The sequence below is a fragment of the Biomphalaria glabrata genome, chromosome 7 (assembly GCF_947242115.1).
Source record: "Biomphalaria glabrata chromosome 7, xgBioGlab47.1, whole genome shotgun sequence".
Classification (NCBI taxonomy): Eukaryota; Metazoa; Mollusca; class Gastropoda; family Planorbidae; genus Biomphalaria; species Biomphalaria glabrata.
In genome coordinates, this window is record NC_074717.1 from 17,239,802 (window position 1) to 17,259,222 (window position 19,421).

General features: G+C 37.0%; 2 protein-coding genes across 4 annotated transcripts in view; one reads left to right on the forward strand and one right to left on the reverse strand.

The window, feature by feature from the left end:
* Positions 1–19,421, forward strand: part of LOC106070821 (pre-mRNA-splicing factor ATP-dependent RNA helicase PRP16-like) — an 89,773-nt gene that overhangs the window by 50,465 nt on the left and 19,887 nt on the right. The gene's annotated exons all lie outside the window — the stretch shown is intronic.
* On the reverse strand, positions 1,040–12,776 carry LOC129927440 (uncharacterized). Of its 3 annotated transcripts, none has more exons than XM_056036719.1 (2): positions 11,997–12,776; positions 1,040–3,297 (listed from the first exon to the last, which is right to left on the reverse strand). In XM_056036719.1, the coding sequence occupies exons 1-2, from the start codon at positions 12,023–12,025 to the stop codon at positions 1,695–1,697; spliced, it is 1,632 nt and encodes a 543-aa protein (XP_055892694.1). In that variant the 5' UTR covers positions 12,026–12,776; the 3' UTR covers positions 1,040–1,694. The 3 variants fall into 3 exon arrangements, with proteins under 3 accessions (XP_055892694.1, XP_055892693.1, XP_055892696.1); XM_056036718.1 differs by lacking the exon at positions 11,997–12,776 and adding an exon at positions 10,594–10,754; XM_056036721.1 differs by lacking the exon at positions 11,997–12,776 and adding an exon at positions 10,112–10,564.

Consider the following 19,421-nt stretch of genomic DNA (forward strand, 5'->3'; position numbering starts at 1 on the left):
TATCTTCAACTCTGAAGGAACATCCGAAACATGTAAAACATTTTACATCAAAATTAAATCACTTCTTGAATATTATTTGCGAATATGCAGATCCGACAGGGATCCGACTTCGACGGGGGCCGCCTCTGAGTTTTGTGTTTTTGTAATCTTGTTTTTTTTAAGATACCGAAGGACAAAAAATTTTCTGGTCAAAACAATCAACTTACATCAACTATTTCTGCTTGGTATCAGCTTGTATTTGTAGTGAAAAGAAAATTATTTAACAGTTGGATATTTTGAGATTATGAAGTTTGTTGATAGATTTATCATTTAGAAATGATAAATTATAACAATCTTGTCATAGTCTAAATAAATCATTATGCATACATTATTTAAAAAGATTTTTTACTGGTATTTTATAGGATGTAATGTTAAAAACATATTTTATCTTCATGGTTCTTGGAATCTTTACAAACAGTACACTGAGTTTACCAGTAAAGTAAATTTGATAAAATTGTGAATAAGTTTTGACACTTTGGATTCTGTCCTGATTTGTGGTGAACTAAATAAGCACTTTAATTTGTGTAATTAAACAGCAACTATTTTATTTTAAAGCCATTTTTTTTTTAGTACGAACTAGTTAACCGGCGGTGTAGCATACACCGCTATTTTGCAGGGCCAGCCTTAGGCCACTGCAACCTATGCGACCGCAGTGGGCCCCGCACTTTTATTTTCATTTGGGGTGTCATTCAATATGGAAAACGCCAATCCTACATAAATAAAAACGGCATTATGCATTAGCCGTAATTGTGTAATCTGGTGAAAGAAGCTTCTCGCGCCTCAAACTAATGAAGAATTACTTGATGTCAACAATTCTCAAAGATAGATTGAAGCATTTGGTAATTCTTGCTATTTTTCTTGGGGTGACTTATTCTTCTCGTCCAAACTCTTGAGCGACGAAGAAAATTATATATATAGATTCTATTGACTAGCTCTTACAATCTCCTAAGTGGGCTTGCTTTTCAGTTTGCATGAACATTTGGCTTGTGTAACAAGGCAATATCAAAACAAAGCATTTTATTTGTACACAAAACGCATTATATTTTCTATAGGTTGCAGTAAAATAAAAAAAATGAACATAATTGAAGAAATAAATCACTGAAACAATTCTTTCCATCAATCCTTGTTTTGTTTTACAAAACAGTCGTAGGAACAAGTCATGAAAAAAAAAACAACTTTTCTTCTCAATTTTCTTCTTCTTCTCTTTTTTTTTCCTTTGAATTTGTCTCGAAAGTGATAGTATTAAGAATATTTTAAACCATGAAATAGGTGCATAATCATTTTGATGTTGAGTTTGATGTATTGATTATATTGTTACAATATTATTGGTTTTCTCATCAAATGATCATGATGCACTGCTGTGTTTAAATGATAAAATGAAGATTGACTAGTAACTAGAAATGTGAGTGTTACCCATGGATATGGACAAATGTTAAGGTATGATTCCTCTGTTTTGCATATCTGTTGCATTGTACAGAAGAACCTATATCACAGTTAGAATTGTCTAGCCTCTCAACGTAGAATTGTCTATACTCACACAATGTTAGAATGGTCTATCGTTTTGATGTTTATTGGTCAGGTAGATTACTTGACATCCTTTTGAAAAGTTTTTTTTTAAATAATTAAGTGTCCTGAGTAACAAGACCTTGACCTACTTATGTTTGTTGTTTCCATAGCTCATCTTCTGAATCAATGTGACCTTCTGGACATGACTTCATTACACATACACAAGCATGTTCATTGGTTGATTTCACTTGACCATCATGGTGCTTCATTTGAAATCCTATCAACTTTTGTTCTTGTGTTGTTTGCTTGTTCAGTTGGCCACACTTCTTTCTGACTTGTCTATCCTTGACTAGAATTAAGATAACAACCACTATACATGGGACCAAAAATAGTATTCCAGCCATTATACCTACAAGTATTTTCATAGAATTTTCATTCCAGTGAGCACAGGCCTCTTTAACAGCTGTTGCATTGACCATGGCATGAACACATATAACATAGTCTTCATCTTCATGCAGTGAGTGCAGAGTGAAGGCTCGGACATATTTACCTAATTTGGAAGAATCAAAGTGTTCTCTTTTATTAATGCGATATGTCACTAGAAAGCCAGTTACTTGAGTATTGTTAGACTCATATGTCCAGTAAGCTGTAACAGAATCCTTGTAGCTTTGCAATGTGATGGTCAGTTGAGTGGAGTTCCAGTTATTATCCACATCATTTAGAGTAGCTACTTGTGTCTTTTCAAGTCCTTTTGCATTAGCATATGGCTTCAATCGTGTGAAAGTATTTTCTGGTCTGTTTGCTTTGTTGGCTTTTGAATTAGGTGTTGAGTGGAGCTTAACTGTTGTTTGAGGTGTTGACTGGAGCTTAACAGCTGTTTGTGGTGTTGTATGGAGTTTAACAGCTGTTTGAAAATCTATATTCTGTTCAAATATATGTCTTTCATTTTGTAAGGTAGCATTTTCCTTGTGTATGCCATCTGAAGCAGAAGGTACAGTTTTGAGTGTATTGAGACTGTTCTTTGTGCTGTTATATATTTCTTCAGCATTCATTTTTTGACTTTCAGTCTGACTCTCTTGATTTGTTTGGGGCCACTTAGTAAAACTTGATACATTATTATTTTCTTTATTTACAGTATTATGTGTAGTTAAGTCTCTCTGTTGATTAATACCCTGCTGTGGCATTAACACTTCTCTTAGATTGATTTCAGATAACTCTGGCTCTTCTCTTACATTAAGATCATCTTGTGACATTGATACATCCACTAGATTTTTGTTAGATGATACTGACACTTCCATAAGTTTGAGGTCAGTTGACATTGTCACACCTGTGTGTATGTTGTCACCCTGACTTGTATTGCTTAAAGAGTTCATTATTTCTATTTTATTACTAAGCAGTGAGCCAATGGCTGACCCAGGTTCAGGTTCATTAGTATTATGTGTTTTGGTCAATGAGTTTGGATTGACCTGCTGAGAGAAATACTCAATACTATTGTCCAGTGTTTCGTGACTAGATACAGATGTTTCATTTGGTGTGGTCAGCATGGCAGTGAAGTTGAGCTGCCTTGTAGAGTGAGGTCTACTTGAGAAGTTTTGATCTCTGTGTGATAGTGAATGTGACATCGAAGTGACATTGCTCACAGTGTTCCAGTCTAGCAGTAAAGATGAGGATGTTATGCTAGGCAAGGCTGATATCACACTAATGTACGTCAGATGATTGTAGAACACAACAAAAAACAGTTCCATCATAAATCTGGAAAAAAAAAAACAAAAAAAACAAGAAGATGTATCCTAATTATGTTCACATTTGAAACTTAGTTTTAGAATCTAGAATGAACTTTGTTTCCATCTAGTCTTCAAATTTTAGTCTACAATCCTAAGACTAAGCGACTGCTTTATTGATCCTTATGGAGGTTTGTTGTGATTACAAGGGCTCTTTTCTGATATAAAGACAACATTTGGGGTGGGTGGGTGGGGGGAGATATAAGAAACATGTTAAGATGTTAAGAAACCCAGTGTCAATGTATTTCCATAGTTTTACCACTACTCTCTTCTATACTCTTGTTCTTTTTCCCAGAACATGAGAGACTTTATTGACCTAGGAGTGTATGGGCCTTGCATCGCTAACAAATAAAACCCTGACTCAAAATATGTGCAGGCTTTCAAAATTACTAGTTCGTTGAATGTTTTTATGAGGAAACAAAATGTTCAGTAAAATTGAATGGAGCCCAATCAGCACCTTTTGAGGTCATCAGTAGTGTCAAACAGAGATGCGTTCTCGCATGTAGTCTGTTTGGTATATTATGTTATAATCCTGTCCACTACGTTATGCTTACATCGACATCACTGCACCCTACGTGACCATTAATGGCCAGCCTCTGGAAATAGTTAACCATTTTTTGTGTGTGTCATCTTGTCTTTCATCACCTCCAATAATGTGTTACTAGACTAAACAACAGGATAGCTAAAGCAATGGGGACTATTTGACGGCTGCAGAAAAGAGTGTGGGACAATACCTTGTTGATTGCCAATACCAAAGCTCTAGTCTACCGGACCTGTGTGATGATTGCCAATACCAAAGCTCTAGTCTACCGGACCTGTGCGATGAATGCCAATACCAAAGCTTTAGTCTACCGGACCTGTGTGATGAATGCCAATACCAAAGCTCTAGTCTACCGGACCTGTGCGATGAATGCCAATACCAAAGCTCTAGTCTACCGGACCTGTGCGATGATTGCCAATACCAAAGCTCTAGTCTACCGGACCTGTGTGATGAATGCCAATACCAAAGCTCTAGTCTACCGGACCTGTGCGATGAATGCCAATACCAAAGCTCTAGTCTACCGGACCTGTGCGATGAATGCCAATACCAAAGCTCTAGTCTACCGGACCTGTGCGATGATTGCCAATACCAAAGCTCTAGTCTACCGGACCTGTGTGATGAATGCCAATACCAAAGCTCTAGTCTACCGGACCTGTGCGATGAATGCCAATACCAAAGCTCTAGTCTACCGGACCTGTGCGATGAATGCCAATACCAAAGCTCTAGTCTACCGGACCTGTGCGATGATTGCCAATACCAAAGCTCTAGTCTACCGGACCTGTGTGATGAATACCAATACCAAAGCTCTAGTCTACCGGACCTGTGCGATGAATGCCAATACCAAAGCTCTAGTCTACCGGACCTGTGCGATGAATGCCAATACCAAAGCTCTAGTCTACCGGACCTGTGCGATGAATGCCAATACCAAAGCTCTAGTCTACCGGACCTGTGTGATGAATGCCAATACCAAAGCTCTAGTCTACCGGACCTGTACGATGAGCACTCAGCTATATGGCATTGAAACATGGTCCCCCTATTCTTGTCAGGAAAAAAAAACAAAAGATGCCTAAGACGTATTCTTAAAGTAAGGCGGCAAGATAACGAGGAAGTCCTGCGAAGAGTAGGGTGCCAGTTTTCAATTTATTTATTGAATCATGATGAATTGTTATTATTTTGACAAAGATTATATCAATTCACTCTGTCTGTCTGTCTGGTAACAAGTTTGAAAATGTTTTTTTTCCTATTTCCCATTCTCGGATCAAGTAAAACATTTGCACAATTATTCATTGAACCTGACAAGATTTGAATCAACAAAAAAAAAATTAACCTATTAGTTTATTAATTTTTGGTGATTAATTATTTTGTTTAATATCGAAATAAAGGGAGTTAAGGCTACTTAATGAGATATGTAGATATATATATCTATACGGATTTAATCCTTTTATTACGTTTTGACACTTATTTTCTCCCTTTTTCCATTCTCGGATCAATTTGAAAATTTGCATAATTATTCACAGTCCAGAATCAATCCAAAAACTAACAAATTATTTAATCATTCAGTACTAATAAATTAATTTTGTTTTATATAGCAGATAAATGATTGTAATTAGCGGTACTTTCCCTTAGATAAGCTTTGTTTTTAAAAAAGTATTATTGTTTTCTATTGTTGTTTTTTTTTTATTTCCTGCTTAAGTTAAATAGCTGGAATGGCAGATAGGTACTTACAACTGGATGTGACATTATATTATTAGAATTGAAATTTACAAACAAGTTTGTTCTCGTGATGCCTTAAATCGCATTTAATTTTCGGATTTGAAGATTGATTGCAAATGCCGTTATTGACCTTTTTCTGTCCAACGTAAGCATTTAATGACAGAGACACAGTTTCAACTACAATTCCACACCTACCAAAATGAAATATATCAACAATATTTTTTCAATATTAAGTGACTTGAAAGAAAAATACCTTTATGCAATATTTTATGTACCATTCTTGCTATAAGGTATACGGTGTGTGATGTGTGGCTGAGTGACAAGAGTCGTTTGGCTACTTATCAAGTGGGCTCCAGTTTAATCCCCACTCGAGTAGAGTTCTGTTTGCTGAGCGCCTAAAGGCAGGAAGGAAACCAGGTGTCCCCTCCACCGTCCCACTTGGACCTTAGCGCTATGTGAAGGTTATAAGAAGGAAAGGGTGTTTACTTTTTTTTTTTATTTTCTTGCTGTAGGCCGTAAGCGGTGTCAAGTTTTTTTTTTACCCTTTGACAGTCATTCAGAAAGTTTTCATTCATAACTATTATAACCAAAATTAATGTTTTGATAATGAAACATTTTCAAACCGATATAAAGGTCGACATCGAGTTTTTCTTATGTGGCCAATAAGCTGAGAATTCTTTTCTCATTTATATTGAAATTTAAAGAAAATTGTTAGAACCACTTTCGAAATCAAATATATAAATATATATACCTCCCATGTTTAAGAACTACTGTTTCTTATATTTATGGCTTTGCGTCACTTCATTTTATCGTAGTGGGAGCAAACTATTGGTGAAGTGGAAAGGTTGGGGGGGGGGGGGCTTTGGAAGGTGTCTGTGCAATAAAACGTAGTGTTTCCTATCTTCACTAGTGTATAGTTTACATAACCACCTTTAGAAGTCTGTACAATTATACTTTTTGTTTTGTATTTTACATGTATAGTATTGACACACTCTCTGGGAGGACTGGACATTTCCCTCTCAACAATTAACACTGTCTGGTACAATTTGTTTGTCGGTAAATACAAAAAACAACTAATTAGTTAATTAATTATTGGAAACTATTTATTTTGCTTGTTATCTAACTAGGGTATGGACTGGTAATTGATTGATGTGGAGGTATAAAGTTGAATTTGACCGCTTTATACGTTGTGTCGACCAGATTACTTTAAAACCTTATATTTTCATAAACCTTTCGCTGGCTAAGTGGTTAGTGTATTGCCTTGAGGAGGCTTAAGCCCTAGAGTTAGAATTCAAGTCGTACAACTTTTAAAAAAAAAGTATAAATTGCTTTTAAAAATCTATCAGTGTTAACTTCACTCAGATACCTCCCCCCCCCAACTGGTTCTAAGTTTTGACTGTAGCGCATTGAGCAAGCTAAAAGCATGAAATTGCGCTAAACAAAAAAAAAAAAATTGGTAAAAATAATTCTAATCGCATAGTTTTTGTTATTCTTAGTTTAGATCTATTACAAATTTAATTACACGACTGATCCAAACTATTAATACAATTACACTTGATATAAGATTTTTTTTTTATTTAAATCAATCAATGGACATACCCTTTTTACTTTTCTGTACTATCACATTTAAACTATTGTTAAAAAACAACAACAACGAATTCTGCCCATTGAATGTATAAACCAAATGTTTCCGCTTGTAACAAGGTTTAATGTGAACTTCTAACGTCACTTTCTTGACGGGTTCATCGAGACAAATCTTTATAGTAAGCAACGTGTGGTCGGTGGAGACCAATCGCTCGTTGCCACGTCACATGTCTGTGTTCAGGCCTACTAGAATGACTGGTCTCGGTTGTGCTAAATTCACTAAGACCTTGTTACTCTACATAGCAGCTTCGAAACTTGTGAAAAAATCGAATGAAAATAAGAGAAAACTATTCAGGACTAATGTTGTTTCCAGATAGTCTAGAATCTAGAGCACTCTAAAAACAAACGTGAACGTGTTGGTCTGTATCGAGTCTTAAGTTTCTAGATTTGATATTCAGTTCTTTCTACCTTACACTACCAATAGTGTAGTGAAACAACTATTACTGTTAAATATCAGCTTTGTTTCAACTCTAGTCCAATCCATTGTGTCTGTGTTGTTGCTCTAGAAGTCACTGGGAGATACACTTCTCATTGTATTCAGAGAACAGAATTATCGAGTTTTGGAAAACCAAGAATTAATTGGTTCATTAATAGGTTGTGCTATGTAATAGGTTGTGTTATGTAATAGGCTGTGTTATGTAATAGACTGTTATGTAATAGGTTGTGTTATGTAATAGGCTGTGTTATGTAATAGACTGTGTTATGTAATAGGCTGGATACTTCCCAGGCTACAAAAACTTGCTGATTGGGTCTATTCAGAATCACAGTGCGGCTTTCACAATTGACATGATTTTCTCCATCCGTCAACTTCAGGAAAATGCCTTTGAACATTGCATTCATTGACCTGACAAAGGCTGTTGATCTAGCCAGCAGAGAAAGCCTCTTTAAAATCCTACAGATAATAGGTTGTCCACCCAAGCTGCTAAATGTTATTATCTCTTTCACGAAAATATAATGGGTACTGTGCAGTTCAACGGCGCCTGCTCCGAATTTTTCAGTATAAACGGCGGAGTCAAACAAGGTTGTGCTCTGGCCCCAACCCTCTTTGGAATACTCTTTTCAATGTTAATCCACCACGCGTTTGACTAATCCACCGAAGGCATCTATCTCCATTCCAGGGCAAACTTCTAAATATTGCTAGACTGAGGGCCAAAACTAAAACCAAAACCACCCTCGTAAGAGGTATGCTATTCGCGGTTGACGCAGCGGTAGTGGCACACTCATAAGAGGAGCTTCAGTCACTAATGTCCCGCTTCTCTTAGGCTTGTAAAGAGTATGGCCTAACCATTAGCACAAAGAAAACTAATGTTATAGGACCACCTGCTACAGCACCATCCTCCATTCTCATTGACGATGAGCTGAATGCCGTAAATTAATTTTGCTATCTTGGTTCTACAATTCAAGATGACTTGTCTCTAAAAGAGGAAATCAAAAAACGCATAGGGAAGGCCGCATCAACCTTCGCTAGACACGACCAAGAGTTTAGGAAAACCAGAATCTCACCACAGCGACCAAAATGGAGGTCTACAAGGCATGCGCTCTTAGCACGCTTTTGTATGGCAGTGAGTCGTTGACTACCTACACAAAGCAAGAGAGAAAACTAAACTCACTCCACTTGCGCTGCCTTCGAAGGATCTTGAAAATAACATGGAAAGAAAGAGTGTGTAATACTGAGATCCTCGCGAGAACGGGCCTTCCCAGCATCTTTACAGTTCTCAGGCAACGCCGCCTGCGCTTGCTCGGACATGTTCGCCGTTGGAAGACAATCGCATCCCGAAAATCATTCTGTACGGGCAACTCACGTCTGGCTCAAGAAAAACAGCTCGCCCTTAACTCCGTTACGTGGATGTGATTAAAAGAGATTTAAAATCAGTGAACATTGATACTGACCATTGGAAAGACATAGCCCTAGACCGCAGCAGTTGGAGAGAGACAGTGACCAAGAAAGCTATGGACAAGGAGAAAACATCGGCCTCAGCTCTTGAAGAATAGCATGCCATACGTAGAATGGCCCGGCTCCTCTACCACCAAAGCGAAAGCCACCTTGACCTGCAATATATGTGGGCGGGAGAGTGTCTCTCCAAAATAGGGCTCCACAGCCATATGAAAACGTGTTCGAGATGAACCTTAGTCGTTCTACGACTGAAGGAGGCCAATATGTAATAGACTGTGTTATGTAATAGTCTGTTATTATTATGTTGTTTTGTGTAATATGCTGCGTTATGTAATATGCTGTGTAATGTAATAGGTAGTGTTATGTTATAGGCGAACTTCCATTACCGTAACTCATTATCTCTAAATGTAAAAAAAATATATATATATAAATAATCCTGCAATATTTACGCTGGCTGTTTGCAGGCAAGCGACATGTAGCATTTTGTGTATTATTTGTACTGGTTGCTGTTGATAGTTTAAACTTCAAACAATTATCTATTGTACCTAATAAAACATTAACCAATTAGGCAATTAATTATTGGTAATCATTTTTTTTATATTGAATAGGTAATAACTTCTACATTATTGAGAGATATATTTGTAAGTGTAGAGTTCTTCCCCTTGGATAAGCTTTTTTTTTTTTTTTTTTGTTTTATATTTTGCTTCTTTTGTTTTTTTTTCCTCTATCATTAGATAAAGCCTTACCTCAAATTTGTTTCACATCTACTATGTAATGCATGTCTAAAGACTCTAAGTAACTCCGGCAGTTAGGATAATATTGGAAAATGGAATTGAAAATGTCTGTAAAATCAGCAAACAATTCCGAAGTTGAATAATAGTACGATAAAGATTTAAATCTAATACCCAGACAAAACTATGCGAGACTCACTGGAAATCAATGAGGACACAGATTTATATATCTAAGTTGCAGACAAAACTATGCGAGACTCACTGGAAAGGAATGAGGACAAAGGTCTAGGTACCAGACGCTATATTTGCACACGTTGCTTTGAACGCAATGTTGAGTTTACTGAACCGAGAAACTCTACACCGAAATCAAACAGCCATATCATCATTTCTTGTGATCTATGCTCTAGATCTACCTTGTCTGAGTTGGTATTTGTGATCACGACCTACACTGCTGACAAATAAAAAAATACAGGGACTTTTATAGAACATTCAATGTTATCATTATTTAAATTACCTACGTTTTGAGAGTAGAACACTTAGTTAACTTTAGATATAGTTCAAACTCAACAAAAGAGTCCTATAATACATTTGTTTAGGTTTTCAGAATTCACGCATTAGTGTGGCCTTAACTTGTGGGGTAAAACCTGAACATAGGGTCATTACTATGTTATGTATTTTACATTTTTTTACGAGCCCCTCAACAGATTTACTTAATATGAACTTCTCATTAATAACTGTTCTTACCGTAGTAGGCGTCGATAATTATTAAATCCCATTCGAATCCAGTAACACTGTCAGCTCCTGTGTCATTGCTAATTAGCTGATCATTTCATTAACTGGTGGAATGTAATCAACACATCACTTCTTATCACTAGCACCAACCCCTATCTCAATAAGGTCAGTAGCATGCAGTAAATTAGGCCATTGAAAGTGTCTCATTGATAAGATACATCTATCTATCTATCTATCTGTCTATCTATCTGTCTATTTATCAATCTAATATATCTGTCTTCTTGTGTTTTTCAACACTGTTATTCAATAGCCTTCTTGGTAAACTTGGAAACCCAATGATAATGTGCTTGCTTCCAGTGTAAAAAGTAGTGAGTTCGAATTCTGGTAGAAACTATTCAGGCACCAAACTGTCAGGTAGAGTTGAGCCGAAAACTCTTCAAACTCTAGGCCAGCAAAAACGAACAAAGAGATCCCTTTCACCGGCTTAATTGAACAGAATCCTTCTGTCTGGAAGACATCCAGGTGAGTGTCTATATACCACACTACCATTTCAGTGATCCGGACGCACGGACTAGAGTTCGAAGTCCGAGCACACCGGGAACCGCACTAAACGTGTTGGACGGCTCCTTAAGGAACGGCGTGTGAATTGTTGACATGGTTATTGGGGGCTGTTTTAAAACCCTGTCCAGAGCAATGCGAATGCTCTCGCACCACTTAGGCACTCCCAGGGGACTCCTGTTAGCTTCTCATATGTTTAATGCATTACCCACAACCGGAGGATCCTATAAATTAAAAAATAAAATCTAAATTGATCTCTATTAAAGAACGCAACCTTTTATTTCATTGGGTAAACCGCAACCATTCGTTACAGAAGGCCTCAACACTTACTTGCATCGTGGCAAGCTGTGGGCAGTGGTATTTGTCTCGGGTAAACCCGTTTTCACACTATTCTGGATTTGATAGGAATATGTCGGCTAAACGAGTAAATCAATTTTCACACTCTACTTTTTTTTTCGTGGCAAAATAAATAAAAAATGTGAAAGGAACATGGTCCATGTTTTGCATAGATCTAAATCCAATCCACTCTCTATATATTTATAACTACTTTTTAAGTTGAGTTTGTGTTATTTTATAGCTAGATGAGATCAAGCATGTTTGACCCACAATGGCTAGGAGTTTGTGTAACACTGGCTTCGTTGATAATCCTATTTTAAAAATACTTTCACAAAATAGCAAATGTAAAAACGTGCATAATGGCGATTCGCTTAGGATGCCTTTTCTTGGTTTCCACTGGCTGTTTTTCTGTCATGAACAATTCGTCTAGGTTTTATTCGTAGAAAAGAGAATGCAGTTGTGTGTTTGTGTGTGTGTGTGTGTGTGATTGTTTATTTGATTAGGCTAGAACTTTGACTCACCTTGATAACTTGCCTTCAAACCACGACATAACACAATTGCTAGTCCAATACGTTTAGTTGCCTTTAGACCACATGTGGAATGTATGGTTACATTAATACTCTTTGATTAAAGCCCTATGGGATTTCATTTATCTGGGACCCTTACTGCCTTCCTATGATGTTGCTTGAGGTCAGAGGTCAAGTAAGTGTTGACAAATCTGAGTTGTGTTTGTTGTCCAGTGTTGGTCATCAGCTAGACTCTGTTTGCAGAAGCGCAATCCTCCACTCTGTGTAAACAGGCTTCTTTCTGTATGACATCACATGAAGCCACATTCAACATAGACATTCTCCACTTAGACTTTCTATTCCCCACTTAGACTTTCTATTCTACACTTAGACTTTCTATTCCCCACTTAGACTTTCTATTCTACACTTAGACTTTCTATTCTACACTTAGACTTTCTATTCTACACTTAGACTTCCTATTCCCCACTTAGACTTTCTATTCTCCACTTAGACTTTCTATTCTCCACTTAGACTTTCTATTCCCCACTTAGACTTTCTATTCTACACTTAGACTTTCTATTCTACACTTAGACTTTCTATTCCCCACAGACTTTCTATTCTACACTTAGACTTCCTATTCCCCACTTAGACTTTCTATTCTACACTTAGACTTTCTATTCTCCACTTAGACTTTCTATTCTCCACTTAGACTTTCTATTCTACACTTAGACTTTCTATTCCCCACTTAGACTTTCTATTCTCCACTTAGACTTTCTATTCTAGACTTGAGAGGCTAAAACTGCCCGACAAATGGTAGAATTGATAGAAACGTTATTGAGTGTTGTACTCAACACAAATAGTAAGCAATGGGATGTCATTGATGCCCAAAATACGGTCCATGGGTCACATCCGGCCCGCGACGTGGATTCATCCCGCCCGACTAAACGTCGGATCAAAGTGTTGAAATCCACTCTCCAAATTAATTATCTTTACCTACGGAAGCGTCCTCACTTTTTCAATTATAGATTGGTACAGTGGCATTTAACATTAGTGGGTTTATGAAATGGGACTCTGAATGTAGAATCTACCAGAAAAGTGAACGATCTTAATTTTTTTTTTTATGGAACAAGATAATAAGCCAACATATTGTTTTTTTTAAATGAAAGTGTGGCTGCTTTAAAAAAAACAACAGCAACATAAAAACGGCTTTAAAAAATATGGTTTAAGCCGCAAATAAAAGATTGTTAAACTACGCCTAGAGATTGGAGGATCGATGGGAATATTTACCAAAAATAAGCAAGGAAAAGAGTCGTAGGTAAAGCTAGCTACAAAGTTGCTCAAATTTAAAGTAGAGAAATGAAGCCATTTTTTGTCGAGTAAAAAAAATGTATATGTAAGTGCAAGATCCACTGGTTTATAATCAAATAGTTTCAGGTCAATTTCATTTCGTTTTTGCACCTTTTCCTTGTTATGGCCCGCAACACAAATAAGGTTGGGCATCACTGGGCTATGTTGTTGCAAGTAAAAAAAAACACTTTCAACTAACTTATTGTTTAATTTTTCCTTAATATTGATCTAGACTATGTTGAAACAAGGTGAGTCCTTAATATTTTTACCTGTGTCTGTGGCAACAAGCTCTTGCTCTCCACCGACCACTAGGCTATATATTGTTGGGTTTCTTTTGGCCATGGAACCCTACCATGTTTTTAGATACTTGTAACAATATAATGATATAACGTTAAACGCTATCCCATATAATTCTAGTATCTGCTAGGTCGAATTGGAGCAGCCGGTAAATTCGAGTATCATTTCTTTTTTGTACGAAAGAATCTCTCGTGGGTCTATGCCTCTGATCTCGCTACACAGTAGTGGCTAGTCAAAGACTCAACAAGCAATGACCCCGCAAACAAGATTGGATCAAATGATAGTTGAGGACTTTCTCATAGAGGTGTTGTTGATTTCTCATAGAGGTGTTGATTTCTCATAGAGGTGTTGTTGGTTTCTCATAGAGGTGTTGTTGGTTTCTCATAGAGGTGTTGTTGATTTCTCATAGAGGTGTTGTTGGTTTCTCATAGAGGTGTTGTTGATTTCTCATTGAGGTGTTGTTGGTTTCTCATAGCGGTGTTGTTGATTTCTCATTGAGGTGTTGTTGATTTCTCATAGCGGTGTTGATTTCTCATAGAGGTGTTGATTTCTCATAGAGGTGTTGTTGGTTTCTCATAGAGGTGTTGTTGATTTCTCATAGAGGTGTTGTTGGTTTCTCATAGAGGTGTTGTTGATTTCTCATAGAGGTGTTGTTGGTTTCTCATAGAGGTGTTGTTGATTTCTCATTGAGGTGTTGTTGGTTTCTCATAGAGGTGTTGTTGATTTCTCATTGAGGTGTTGTTGATTTCTCATAGAGGTGTTGTTGGTTTCTCATTGAGGTGTTGTTGATTTCTCATAGAGGTGTTGTTGATTTCTCATAGAGGTGTTGTTGATTTCTCATAGAGGTGTTGTTGGTTTCTCATAGAGGTGTTATTGGTTTCTCATAGAGGTGTTGTTGATTTCTCATTGAGGTGTTGTTGATTTCTCATAGAGGTGTTGTTGATTTCTCATAGAGGTGTTGTTGATTTCTCATAGAGGTGTTGTGATTTCTCATAGAGGTGTTGTTGGTTTCTCATAGAGGTGTTGTTGATTTCTCATAGAGGTGTTGTTGGTTTCTCATAGAGGTGTTGTTGATTTCTCATTGAGGTGTTGTTGATTTCTCATAGAGGTGTTGTTGATTTCTCATAGAGGTGTTGTTGATTTCTCATAGAGGTGTTGATTTCTCATAGAGGTGTTGTTGGTTTCTCATAGAGGTGTTGTTGGTTTCTCATAGAGGTGTTGTTGGTTTCTCATAGAGGTGTTGATTTCTCATAGAGGTGTTGTTGGTTTCTCATAGAGGTGTTGTTGATTTCTCATAGAGGTGTTGTTGGTTTCTCATAGAGGTGTTGTTGATTTCTCATTGAGGTGTTGTTGATTTCTCATAGAGGTGTTGTTGATTTCTCATAGAGGTGTTGTTGATTTCTCATAGAGGTGTTGATTTCTCATAGAGGTGTTGTTGGTTTCTCATAGAGGTGTTGTTGGTTTCTCATAGAGGTGTTGTTGGTTTCTCATAGAGGTGTTGATTTCTCATAGAGGTGTTGTTGGTTTCTCATAGAGGTGTTGTTGATTTCTCATAGAGGTGTTGTTGGTTTCTCATAGAGGTGTTGTTGATTTCTCATAGAGGTGTTGTTGGTTTCTCATAGAGGTGTTGTTGATTTCTCATTGAGGTGTTGTTGATTTCTCATAGCGGTGTTGATTTCTCATAGAGGTGTTGATTTCTCATAGAGGTGTTGTTGGTTTCTCATAGAGGTGTTGTTGATTTCTCATAGAGGTGTTGTTTGTTTCTCATAGAGGTGTTGTTGATTTCTCATAGAGATGTTGTTGGTTTCTCATAGAGGTGTTGTTGATTTCTCATTGAGGTGTTGTTGGTTTCTCATAGAGGTGTTGTTGATTTCTCATTGAGGTGTTGTTGATTTCTCATAGAGGTGTTGTTGGTTTCTCATAGAGGTGTTGTTGATTTCTCATAGAGGTGTTGTTGGTTTCTCATAGAGGTGTTGTTGGTTTCTCATAGAGGTGTTGTTGATTTCTCATAGAGGTGTTGTTGATTTCTCATAGAGGTGTTGATTTCTCATAGAGGTGTTGTTGGTTTCTCATAGAGGTGTTGTTGGTTTCTCATAGAGGTGTTGTTGGTTTCTCATAGAGGTGTTGTTGGTTTCTCATAGAGGTGTTGATTTCTCATAGAGGTGTTGTTGGTTTCTCATAGAGGTGTTGTTGATTTCTCATAGAGGTGTTGTTGGTTTCTCATAGAGGTGTTGTTGATTTCTCATTGAGGTGTTGTTGATTTCTCATAGAGGTGTTGTTGATTTCTCATAGAGGTGTTGTTGATTTCTCATAGAGGTGTTGATTTCTCATAGAGGTGTTGTTGGTTTCTCATAGAGGTGTTGTTGGTTTCTCATAGAGGTGTTGTTGGTTTCTCATAGAGGTGTTGATTTCTCATAGAGGTGTTGTTGGTTTCTCATAGAGGTGTTGTTGATTTCTCATTGAGGTGTTGTTGGTTTCTCATAGAGGTGTTGTTGGTTTCTCATAGAGGTGTTGTTGATTTCTCATAGAGGTGTTGTTGGTTTCTCATAGAGGTGTTGTTGATTTCTCATTGAGGTGTTGTTGATTTCTCATAGCGGTGTTGATTTCTCATAGAGGTGTTGATTTCTCATAGAGGTGTTGTTGGTTTCTCATAGAGGTGTTGTTGATTTCTCATAGAGGTGTTGTTGGTTTCTCATAGAGGTGTTGTTGATTTCTCATAGAGATGTTGTTGGTTTCTCATAGAGGTGTTGTTGATTTCTCATTGAGGTGTTGTTGGTTTCTCATAGAGGTGTTGTTGATTTCTCATTGAGGTGTTGTTGATTTCTCATAGAGGTGTTGTTGGTTTCTCATAGAGGTGTTGTTGATTTCTCATAGAGGTGTTGTTGGTTTCTCATAGAGGTGTTGTTGGTTTCTCATAGAGGTGTTGTTGGTTTCTCATAGAGGTGTTGATTTCTCATAGAGGTGTTGTTGGTTTCTCATAGAGGTGTTGTTGATTTCTCATTGAGGTGTTGTTGATTTCTCATAGAGGTGTTGTTGATTTCTCATAGAGGTGTTGTTGATTTCTCATAGAGGTGTTGTTGATTTCTCATAGAGGTGTTGTGATTTCTCATAGAGGTGTTGTTGGTTTCTCATAGAGGTGTTGTTGATTTCTCATAGAGGTGTTGTTGGTTTCTCATAGAGGTGTTGTTGATTTCTCATTGAGGTGTTGTTGATTTCTCATAGAGGTGTTGTTGATTTCTCATAGAGGTGTTGTTGATTTCTCATAGAGGTGTTGATTTCTCATAGAGGTGTTGTTGGTTTCTCATAGAGGTGTTGTTGGTTTCTCATAGAGGTGTTGTTGGTTTCTCATAGAGGTGTTGATTTCTCATAGAGGTGTTGTTGGTTTCTCATAGAGGTGTTGTTGATTTCTCATAGAGGTGTTGTTGGTTTCTCATAGAGGTGTTGTTGATTTCTCATTGAGGTGTTGTTGATTTCTCATAGAGGTGTTGTTGATTTCTCATAGAGGTGTTGTTGATTTCTCATAGAGGTGTTGATTTCTCATAGAGGTGTTGTTGGTTTCTCATAGAGGTGTTGTTGGTTTCTCATAGAGGTGTTGTTGGTTTCTCATAGAGGTGTTGATTTCTCATAGAGGTGTTGTTGGTTTCTCATAGAGGTGTTGTTGATTTCTCATAGAGGTGTTGTTGGTTTCTCATAGAGGTGTTGTTGATTTCTCATAGAGGTGTTGTTGGTTTCTCATAGAGGTGTTGTTGATTTCTCATTGAGGTGTTGTTGATTTCTCATAGCGGTGTTGTTTTCTTATAGAGGTGTTGATTTCTCATAGAGGTGTTGTTGGTTTCTCATAGAGGTGTTGTTGATTTCTCATAGAGGTGTTGTTGGTTTCTCATAGAGGTGTTGTTGATTTCTCATAGAGATGTTGTTGGTTTCTCATAGAGGTGTTGTTGATTTCTCATTGAGGTGTTGTTGGTTTCTCATAGAGGTGTTGTTGATTTCTCATTGAGGTGTTGTTGATTTCTCATAGAGGTGTTGTTGGTTTCTCATAGAGGTGTTGTTGATTTCTCATAGAGGTGTTGTTGGCTTCTCATAGAGGTGTTGTTGGTTTCTCATAGAGGTGTTGTTGGTTTCTCATAGAGGTGTTGTTGGTTTCTCATAGAGGTGTTGATTTCTCATAGAGGTGTTGTTGGTTTCTCATAGAGGTGTTGTTGATTTCTCATTGAGGTGTTGTTGATTTCTCATAGAGGTGTTGTTGATTTCTCATAGAGGTGTTGTTGATTTCTCATAGAGGTGTTGTTGATTTCTCATAGAGGTGTTGATTTCTCATAGAGGTGTTGTTGGTTTCTCATAGAGGTGTTGTTGGTTTCTCATAGAGGTGTTGATTTCTCATAGAGGTGTTGTTGGTTTCTCATAGAGGTGTTGTTGATTTCTCATTGAGGTGTTGTTGGTTTCTCATAGAGGTGTTGTTGGTTTCTCATAGAGGTGTTGTTGATTTCTCATAGAGGTGTTGTTGGTTTCTCATAGAGGTGTTGTTGATTTCTCATTGAGGTGTTGTTGATTTCTCATAGCGGTGTTGATTTCTCATAGAGGTGTTGTTGATTTCTCATAGAGGTGTTGTTGGTTTCTCATAGAGGTGTTGTTGATTTCTCATAGAGGTGTTGTTGGTTTCTCATAGAGGTGTTGTTGATTTCTCATAGAGATGTTGTTGGTTTCTCATAGAGGTGTTGTTGATTTCTCATTGAGGTGTTGTTGGTTTCTCATAGAGGTGTTGTTGATTTCTCATTGAGGTGTTGTTGATTTCTCATAGAGGTGTTGTTGGTTTCTCATAGAGGTGTTGTTGATTTCTCATAGAGGTGTTGTTGGTTTCTCATAGAGGTGTTGTTGGTTTCTCATAGAGGTGTTGATTTCTCATAGAGGTGTTGTTGGTTTCTCATAGAGGTCTTGTTGATTTCTCATTGAGGTGTTGTTGATTTCTCATAGAGGTGTTGTTGATTTCTCATAGAGGTGTTGTTGGTTTCTCATAGAGGTGTTATTGATTAGCCAATCTCTCATGTGAGAAAAGATTCTTCACTTTGATGAAGTGTCTTTATATCATAATTATGTGTCTGATAGAAGCGGACATGCTACTAATAAATATTTCTGACCATTTAATCATAATGTAATTTAATTTTAAGAAGCAACTATAAACAGCAGTTATAGTGCGTATCAGTGCACAGTCCACAGGAGACAAGACTTGTCTAGTTTGTCCAGATCTAAACATTCAATTATATGTTACATAGGTTAGGGTTGAACAAAAAATTACTTCTTATATTTATTTCAGCTTTTTAAAAAAGTTTTCACGTCATTTTTTGTAGTGCTATATATTTCCATGTCCAGTCTAGGTATAATATATGTCTGTGTGTTAGATATTTCCATGTCCAGTCTAGGTATAATATATGTCTGTGTGTTAGATATTTCCATGTCCAGTCTAGGTATAATATATGTCTTTGTCTTAAATATTTCCATGTCCAGTCTAGGTATAATATATGTCTGTGTGTTAGATATTTCCATGTCCAGTCTAGGTATAATATATGTCTGTGTGTTAGATATTTCCATGTCCAGTCTAGGTATAATATATGTCTGTGTGTTAGATATTTCCATGTCCAGTCTAGGTATAATATATGTCTGTGTGTTAGATATTTCCATGTCCAGTCTAGGTATAATATATGTCTGTGTGTTAGATATTTCCATGTCCAGTCTAGGTATAATATATGTCTGTGTGTTAGATATTTCCATGTCCAGTCTAGGTATAATATATGTCTGTGT